Below are 9,848 nucleotides of genomic sequence, written 5' to 3'. Positions count from 1 at the left end.
GGGACTACTCAGACACATTAATGCATCAAATGTGCACAGCTTTACAATGTGGGGGGAAACCTGACCGCCCAAATGAAAACCCTAGGGAAGGGCAGTTTGTTATAATAGTAGGCTTTGGAGCCTCAGGCATGAAAGATATTTTGCGTAATCACTATGCTGTCTCCCAGGCCCTCCTTCTATTTTCAACACAAAACAGGAAGTTTTATAGTTAACCTGCTTGAAGGATGTTTCTCTTAGCCTCATGGCTCAACAAGATCAAGGATCAAGAGACCTTGGACTACTCAAATCTCTCTTGGACTCAAGAAAGAAATGCAATCAAGCTAATTCAGTAGAGCCGGTATCTCATCCTCTTGGGCACTACAGGAAATTCAACTCATATTCCTTAGTTTTCTGAAAGCTTATCATTTCACCGAAAGATCTGAGTGAATGTCTATAGACTTATATATTGGGGGGAGGGGGTTGGGAACAGAGAAGCAGAGCCATATGAAATGCCAGGAATGGAACAAGAGACTTCATGCAACCAAGTCCAATGCTTTATACATTATGTCACCTCCCAGGTCATCACAAATTTCTATATTCTCTTTATCCAAAATTCTAAGATAACCTTTTTTTTCTTAACCGGCTCAAAACATGTATTTCATAGCCATGTTACATACCTATCATGAGTTGACTGGGGCCACTGCTCTGTGCTATACTCTCCAGGACCAGTGGACAGAATAATCACCAGCTGGACTGGCCACAACGCACTGATAGAAAACAATAGATAGAAAACAGAACAGCGGGAGTCGGGCTGTAGCGCAGCGGGTTAAGCGCAGGTGGCGCAAAGCACAAGGACCGGCATAAGGATCCCGGTTCGAACCCCGGCTCCCCACCTGAAGGGGAGTCGCTTCACAGGCGGTGAAGCAGGTCTGCAGGTGTCTATCTTTCTCTCCTCCTCTCTGTCTTCCCCTCCTCTCTCCATTTCTCTCTGTCCTATCCAACAACGACGACAACAACAATAATAACTACAACAATAAAACAACAAGGGTAACAAAAGGGAATAAATAAATAAAATAAATATTTAATAAAGAAAGAAAGAAAGAAAGAAAGAAAGAAAGAAAGAAAGAAAGAAAGAAAGAAAGAAAGAAAGAAAGAAAGAAAGAAAGAAAGAAAACAGAACAGCAGTGGGTTAAGTGCACATGGCGCGAAGCGCAATGACCGACTTCAGGATCCCAGTTCGAGCTCCCGGCTCCCCAAATGCTGGGGAGTCGCTTCACAAGTAGTGACGCAGGTCTGTTGGTATCTATCTTCCTCTCCTCTCTCCATTTCTCCCTGTCCTATCTAAAAATAAGAAGAAGAAAGAAAGAGAGAGAGAGAAAGAGAAAGAGAGAGAGAAAGAAAGAGAGGAAGAAAAAGAAGGAAGGAGAGAAGGAGAGGAGAGAAAGAGAGAAAGAGAGAAAGAGAGAAAGAAAGAAAGGAAGGAAGGAAGGAAAGAAGGAAGGAAGGAAGGGGGGGGAGAAGCACCTGACCGAAAGTCTTACACAGTGCTAAGTGCAAGGACCCGCATAAGGATCCAGGTTCAAGACCCCACACACACACCTGCGGCGGGGACGCTTCACAAGTGGCAAAGCATGTCTGCAGGTGTCTTTCTCTCTCCCTCTCTTTCTTCCCCTCCTCTCTCAATTTCTCTCTGTTCTACCCAATAAAATGGGAAAAAAATGGCCACTGGGAGCTGTGGATTTGTACTGCCAGCATCGAACCCCAGCGGTAACCCTGGAGGCAAAATAAATAAACAAATAAACAAGAAAGAAAAACAAAACAGACATCAAGATGCCGAACCCTGTCTAAAAACTTGACACGGAAGAAAGGGAAATTGGCTCAGTGCTGTGGGCATCTCATTGGATAGTTCAAGTCACATGATTACTCATACTGAACAGGAAGTAAAACCTTAAGATGGAACATAAAAGAGAACTTATGTAATGGGTGAAAGGAGCTAGTGATTGCCACCCCGGGTTTTATTTATTTATTTACTTATTTATTTAGGCATCACTGGTTCTTTGTGCTAGGGCTTCCCACATGTGCAATTTCACAGTTCCAAGCTGATTTTGTCACACAAAGGGAGAGCCACCACAATCCTTAAGCTGTCTCCCCCTCCTGCCACAGTCAATATTCCCATGTGATTACCATAGATCCAACATGGGCCTCAAACCTGGGTCATGTGCAAGGCAAAGCAAGAGTCATACCAAGTGAGCTATCTTGCTGCCTCTCCACACCACCACCACCCTCCCTCCCCACCCCACCCCCAGCCTGGGGTAATTTTTTTAGAAAAAAAATAATCTTTTTTTTTTTTTTTTACTTTTGTAACCAAGGTTTTACCTCTGGGTTTAATTTTTAAGATGGACACAGAGACAGAAACCCCACAGCACCAAAGCTGCTGAAACGGTTCTTTTCTTCCCAGGATAGTCGTGGCCTTTGTGACAGCTGAACCCTTTCTTTCATGGAAATGCAGAGTGACCAGGTGAAGAAAGCCTTCAAAAGGTCTACAGGTCAGTCGTCTCAATAAATACTTTTATTCGTGATGGAATGCACATTGAAAATATGAAAAATAAGCCACATCTCTCCAAAATTGCTTGAAAAATACTTACACCATTTGTGATCACACTATTAAGCTCATGAATGTGACAGTTTATAAAGCATTTGGTACACAGTGATGCTTCCATTTCGGAAACTTGCATTTGTATATTCTGAAACTTTAAGCAGATGGCTGACTGTGGAATATAACAGACAATAATTTTACTTCTCTTCTCAAAATGTGTAGTGATCTGCAAGAGCCAACTGTTGTCAAAATCTTCCCCACTGTTCTGCTGATAACCACCAGGTCAGATTCTGAGCAGGTAGTAGTTCTCAGCTTTTATGCAGATGCTTCTAAGTATATTATACTCCTTTCACTGGATAATGTCTTTTCTGAGAAAACACTGTAGGACCCTGAACTTCTTTTGGCAAATGTCCTGCCATGAAAGTCACAGATCACTTTGTGTTCCATTCTTAAAGTAAATACAGATTGGCTATTCAGCATTATACATCAGCAAGTCACCCTTCAAAAGATCAAGAATTTAGAAAAGTAATTTTTTAAAAATCTATTCAACACAATATCAAGTCCTATAATTTCCAATTAAAATTTTGTTGAGAAAGCAAAAATCAATTTTATATTTACCAGAGAGAGAGAGAAGAAAAGAAATGCTCACAGGTCCATCCTCATCCCTCAGAGTTCTACTTTTTATGTGATTGCTCCAGTTTCACTTAAGTCTTAAACCCCTCTTCTAAGCCTGCCTCTTAATATTACTTAACACTTGGAAATAGTCTAAAGTCACTTTTTCTGGAAAGAAAATAAATGATATGGGAGGGGGTTTAGATAGCATAATGGTTATGCAAAGAGACCCTCATGCCTGAGGTTCCAAAGTCTCAGGTTCAATCCCCCTTACAGCCCTCCCTCCCCCAACACACAGTATAAACCGGAGCTGAGTAGAGCTCTGGTGAAAGAGAGGAGGGGAGTGGAGGGGATGGGAGGGGAGGGGAGAGGAGGAAAGGAGGGGAACAGAGAAAGAAGATGAGATATTTTTAACTCACACTGGCAACAAATCTGTATGTCAGATTGAAATGAGGGGTTTTTAGAAAATAAGACTATTTGGCATATGAGAGAGGAGTTAAAACAAACCTTTCAACTTGTCAAAGTTCCTGTTTACATGTGAGGGGAACTCTTTAAGTAATGAGTTGGGTTTTCTTTTACCTGGGGGGAGGGGGGAGTCTTGTGAAGTGAAATTATAAAGTTGGCTTGATTTTTATGTGGTGAGAGAATCCCAGCATCCTCTTTGAGGAAAATTTTCATTTTGAAAGGGCCCTTTATAGTCATTTACTCTCTGACCTCAGCATTCCCTGTAGAGCATACACAGTTTTATGTGGATTTCCACTAAGAAAGTATGTCTGAGGAGCTTCGTCATGTTGTTCTCAAGAGAATCACAAGAACATGAATATAGGAAGCACTCTGTGAGGCAAAAGAACCCACCCTTTAGATGCTGGTGAGCGTTTCTTTCCTTTTCTCATTCATTTGTCCCAACGAACTTACTGAGCTCACTGTATACAAGATTTACTGCCAACAAGTTCAAAGCCAAAAGTCAATTTCCAGATGTGCTATTCCTTTCAGTTTTTCAACATTTTATAGTTTCTATTTATTTAAGGAGTGGGTTCTTTATTGAACCTGCCCCTTTTGTTCCTTCTTTCTTTGGGCTGGAAGAAGGAAGTTTTACCCTTTTCCATGTGAAGTCTCAGGATAACTTAGGTGGTTCCTATTTTTTTGCAGGTATAATAGAGCCACTGACACATTAAATATTTTTTCATTTGTATTTTGCTTTGTTTTATTAAACATGCTTATGTATAATAGTTTCTGGTTCTGGAAAAAGTATTTTAAGCTATGATAATATCAGTGTCAAGCAATAAATGCCATCCTATTCCTCTCCTTCCTAGTTTCCGAGGTTTCACAGTTAAATGCTAAGAGAGGTTCTGACTAGGAAGCCACTAAGAAGGCTGACTTAACATAAATATCACAGCAGACCAAGGAAGAAAGGACTGTGGAAAGACAAGGAAAAACAAACAAAAAAACCAAACAAGATTCTGATAACCCTATTAAAAGCCCTACAGCCTTTGTGCAGGAAAATTCATTATGGGCCTGGGTGTATTTTTTCAATGATATCACCTAGCCTATGTAAGTAAACAACACACATTTGTTTTTTAAACTACATATATTTTCTTTAAAAATCTATATGAATCTTGATTTTAAAAGTATTTGGTATGGATATAATATTTTATAGTATAAGAATTTGAAAGAAAAGCACTTCCATCTTGAAGGGAGGTGAAGCCCTGAAGTTTGAGTTATGTGATCTGCATGTATTAAAACTACAGCATAAAAAAAATAAAAAACTACAGCATAATAGCACAATTTTTTTTTAAAGTAGTAATTAGGGGGCCAGGTGGTAGCACAGAGGGTTAAACGCACGTGGTGCAAAGCACAAGGACGAGCGTAAGGACCCAGGTTCGAGCTCCCAGCTCCCCACCTGCATAGGAGTAGCTTCACAGGCGGTGAAGCAGGTCTGTAGGTGTCTTGCTCTCCCCCCTCTGTCTTCCCCTCCTCTCTCAATTTCTCTCTGTCCTATCCAACAACAACAATAATATTAACCAACAACAACAATAATATTAACAACAACGATAGACAACAAGGGCAACGAAAGGGAAAAAATGGCCTCCAGGCACGGAGCCCCAGCAATAACCCTGGAGGCAAAAAAAAAAAAGCAGTTACTCCAAAAGAAGCCAAACCAAACTTATCTTAAGAATGTTTTTAGCCTTCTGAGCTAGATCATATGTTTTTAAAACCTTGCAGCATATTTTCACAGTCAGAGCCTAATAGCACTGAAAGTGGGAATCCACCTAAGATTTTCTTGCCATTTGCTTGAGTACCAACCCCCTGTCAACTTATTGGATTAGTTATAACCTTAAATTGCCTTCATTTAAAATATTGCACTAAACATGTTAGTTTGACCTTCATGATCAGTAGAAATGAAAGATATCGCTAGCATAAAATGCTGTTTCATTTCTTGACTACACAACTTAGCAGAGTCCTAATGTTGACCATCCTAATTTGGTTGCTTGAAAAATACTCAAGATTATATGCAAAAAAAATGGACAACAGAGACCTGTTAGTCAAGCAGAGGAAGTGATTTCCAGTTCTAAGAGGATTTGGTATCATCTATGCTTCTTTTTAAACTTAAGTAGCATCTGCCCTTATGGGTTTTGACCATCCTTTTGATTTAACACAGAGGAGGGTTTGTTCTACCTTTAAAAAGCACATCCTCTCCTTCCCTCCCCCTTCCTCCAAATCCTGAACTAGTGGCTGCTCAAACAAGACTGGGGTTTGTTTTCTTACTGAAAATCCAGTGTTTACCCAATCCTTCCTTTTTCATTTTCAGAGTTTAGTTAACCTAACAACAAAACATATAACCTTCAAGTTTCTTACAGAGCTATAAAAAGCAAAACAGTTGGTTTCTCTGATAAATATTATTTTCAGCACGAAAACAAAGTTATGACTCCTAGTGTTTGAAAGATTTACAAACTGTATTTTAAATTATTAGATTCTAAGTATGTTTAGATTCTAAGTACGCTTTTAGAACAAAGACTGGGGCTCAGGTGAAGTGTGGCCAACTCTTAGAGGAGGGGACTCCCTAGTGTGGATAAGATCATGGATCTTATCTCAAACAAATTAAGAATCCTCACACCCCTCCCCCCACACACACGTTGTTTTATAAAATCATACAAATGAAGCATCAGTGTCCTCAGATATTAAGACTGCCTTATTCATGAGCCCTTCACTCAGAGATAATGCAAGCAAGGCTTTTTCCTACAGTGAATGGGCCTTCCCAGATAGGATCATCCTGTCATCAGCTGTATTCTGTTTTTATTTTGAATCAGATAACATTACCAATCATTTCCTTTTGGAAAAAGCAATTTGATTTTTATAACAACGCAATTTAGAGCACTCGGCTTCTTTAAATTTCTAATCTACAAGAAATATATCTAGGAGAAAAAAAGTTTCAAAAAAATAAGTAACGTCAGAGTTTAATTTCAACCACCTGGCATAACAATGTCAGATCTTCTGAAAATGCCCTAGGGATAATGAATGAATTGTATGTATTTTCCCCTCCACCTCCCTTTTACTTTTTTCTTTTCCAAGGTTAACTTAGTATGGAATAGGTTTTTGAAGACAGAACTACTTTTTTTTTAATGGCCTACATTCAGAAATGTCTTAGAACAAGCGTTAAAAAAACTAATAAATAATTATAAATCAAAATACATTAAAATAAAAGTATAGTACATCATTGCTCCTAGGAGGTCCACCGTACTGGAAGATCCTTTCAAAGGTTCATAATAATAAAGCCTTCCTTGCGTATTCGCAGTTGTTTTCTGCATTGTGATGGGAGTATGCTGAAAACTAAAAGGAATCATTCGCAAGTTATCAGTCGCGCGTAGTCCAAATTACTTGGTGGCCGGGGAGACTTCTGTTTCCGATCCAATTGAAGACAATAGAAATGTGCTCACAGAAATGTGCTCGTCCCACTTCCTCAAGTGCTCAAAACCTGAAAAGAAATGACAGGGAATGAAGTTGGATGGGCTCAGAATGCTCTCCCAAACCCTGCCAGTTTTCTTCGGGTCAGTCCGGCGAACAAAAGTGCGCTTAAAAAAAAAAAAAAAAAAGACTGGGGTTCACTCACTCCAATGCCAGACCCGTCCAGAGGCGCGAAGAGGAGGCGCGCAGGTCGCACCCCCGCACACGTTCCTCTCGGGGCAGGTGGGGAGACAATGCACGGGACCCACCCACCCAGCCTTCTCCAAAGTCATACCTCCTCTCCTGGCTCCAGCTCGCTCTCCATCTTTCCACTTCCCCCAAAATACTAGTTTCACTCCAGGGCCAAGACCATCCACAGGCTTTCTCCTCCGCGCCATAGTCCAGCGGCCTCTCTTCCCCCACCCACCCCCGCCCTCTTTTGGATTGGGGTGTCCGAACTGCCAGCACCTACCTGGTCCGCCCCGGTGCTGCCCTCTTCAGGCAGAGTTGGATGTGCTGCGGAGAAGCCGGTGGCCGAGCGGCTGCGAGAGTGCTGGTGGGTGCGGGTGCGGGTACGGATGCGGATGTGGATGCGAGTGAGGGTGCGGGTGCGGGTGCGGGTACGCGAGGAGCGGCTGGGGCTGCGGCTTGGATTGAGGTTGGGGTTGGGGTTGGAGTTGGGGCTGCGGCTGGAGTTGGGGTTGGGACGCCGGCTGGGGCTGGGGCTGCTGTGGAAGCTGCGGTTGCGGGGGCTGCTGCTGCTGCACCAGATGTTGCTGCTTTTGCCGCGTGGACTTAACCGCCAGGATGGCTTGACGATTCTTGTACTGCACCATCTGCAGCGTGATCTCTGCGTTCCAGCCCTGGTCCTGCGGGCACCGAAAGTCGATCTCCTTGCCCTCAGCCATCACCACTGTGAAGTACATATACTTGCCCTTGCGCTCCACACAATCCACGGTCTTCATGTTGGAAAAGTGCAATTCCTTAAGCTTGACCGGTGGCTCCAGTCCGGCCACAACGGGGCCTCCTCCGGGTTGGGACGGCTCAGCCGGTCCTTGTCCGGGCTGCTGCTGCTGCTGTTGCAGCTGCTTGGGCGGGATAAGCAGCAAGCTCTCCTCGGTGAGGATGCAGCACTTTTTCTTCCAGAGCTGCAGCAGCCCGTCGCTGCGTTTCTCCAGCACGCCCTCCTTCAACGCCTTGCAGCCGCTGTTCTCCAACATCCTCCCGGCATAGGGGGCGCCGCCGCTCGGGTCGGGCTCTCGGCTCGCAGTCGCCCGGGCCGGGGGCAGCAGTAACAGCCGCGCTCCGTCCTCTCGCCAGTGGTTTCCGCGGCCGCCGGGCCGAAGCGCGCAGAGGAAGCTGACCCGGAGGAGGCAGAGGGACGGCGGCCGCAGCTCCGGGTCGGGACAGACGGGCAGCCGCGTCCGGATGCGCCACAAGGTCCGGGAGCAGCGAGCGTCCGCACCGCTCTCGTCCTCCTGCGAGCTCTCACTGAAGGGCACCGGCCGGGCCTCCTGGCGGCGCTTTTGAATGGGCCACCCTCCCCACCCCCGAGTGACACCCAGCGGAAAAGGCGGCTCCTGGCGCCCGCAGCGCGGGGGAAAGCCCAGCTCGGCACGGCAGCCCGGCGCCCGCCTCATTCATTTGTGGAGCTTCCAGAGCCGGGCGAGTCCACGCCCCCTGCCGCCGAGGCCCCGCCTCCCTGCCGCCGAGGCCCCGCCTCCCCGCCGCCCACTCGCTTCCACCCTCCCAGCTGGGCTTCGAGCCCGGAGACTCCTCTCCCCCTCTTTTGGCGGGGCGGTGTCCAAGAGCGCAGCAGCTGCCCGGCGAGGAATACCGACGCGCTGAGGCCTCCGGAGACGCCGCCGTCGTCAGACGACGAGGCTGGGACCACGCGGGGAAGCGCAGCGACCCGCACTGCCCCGCCCGCGAGCCGTCTGTGCGGCCCGGAGACCAGCCCGGGGGCCGCGAGCCGCGCTCCGACGGGCCGCAGGGGCTTGTTGGCCTGGGTGAGCGGGGAGCCTGGGTCGCAAGCGAGCTGCAGGACCCGTGGGAAGTAGCCTTTCCCCGAGCCCTAATAAATTCGGTGCACAAAGGCCGCGTGGGAAAACTCCCGTGTTTTTGATGCACATTTCCTGCTGGATGTTCATTAGATCTTCTTGGAGCCTAATAGGGGGATGTTAGAGCAATAGCGCTACCTATCGCCCTGCCCTTTGAGAAGGGTCAGAGAGGGAGGTAAAGCCGCTTTACAGGCATCGCTCCTGTTCTCAGCCTGGAAGCGTAGACACTAGCCTGTGTAGTTCATTGTGGGCTCAGATCCCCTCACTCTAAAGTCTTCAGGATTCCTGTATCCAGTAATGATGGAGAGGGAGAATCAGAGCATCACCATGGCAGATGTGATGCAAGGAATGGGATCCTGGACAACATGCCTTGAAGTCCAGAGTTATGGCCGCTGTGCCATCTCCCTGGCACTCCAATTTAATTCTTGACCCATCTCTACAGCCTGACAATTCACAAAAGTAACTCAACTCTGTAAATCCTTAGAATGTCCAGTACTGAGAAACTTCATATTTCAAAGCTTTACAAGTTGTCGGTGGGCTGCTTCACCTTGTCATTTTGGAATCTCATGTATCCTATAATCTCAGCAATATATTAATAATAATATATTCACCCCCTACTTCCCACGTTTTTCCATAAACATTCTGAGAGACAAGGCAGA

At 45.5% G+C, this 9,848-nt stretch overlaps 1 protein-coding gene across 1 annotated transcript; it reads right to left on the bottom strand.

Moving 5' to 3' along the window:
• Positions 1-2,529: 2,529 nt before the first annotated feature.
• Positions 2,530-8,938, bottom strand: PHLDA1 (pleckstrin homology like domain family A member 1). Its single transcript, XM_007526516.3, has 2 exons — positions 7,602-8,938; positions 2,530-7,160 (listed from the first exon to the last, which is right to left on the bottom strand). The coding sequence occupies exon 1, from the start codon at positions 8,767-8,769 to the stop codon at positions 7,627-7,629; it is 1,143 nt and encodes a 380-aa protein (XP_007526578.1). The 5' UTR covers positions 8,770-8,938; the 3' UTR covers positions 2,530-7,160; positions 7,602-7,626.
• Positions 8,939-9,848: the final 910 nt, after the last annotated feature.

The sequence above is a fragment of the Erinaceus europaeus genome, chromosome 7 (assembly GCF_950295315.1).
Source record: "Erinaceus europaeus chromosome 7, mEriEur2.1, whole genome shotgun sequence".
Taxonomy (NCBI): domain Eukaryota; kingdom Metazoa; phylum Chordata; class Mammalia; order Eulipotyphla; family Erinaceidae; genus Erinaceus; species Erinaceus europaeus.
The sequence above is the reverse complement of the archived record's forward strand: the minus strand, read 5'-3'. Positions and strand labels throughout refer to the sequence as shown.

Coding starts and splice junctions, on each gene's coding strand:
- PHLDA1 (XM_007526516.3), bottom strand. CDS start 8,769: ATGAGGCGGGCGCCGGGCTGCCGTGCCGAGCTGGGCTTTCCCCCGCGC.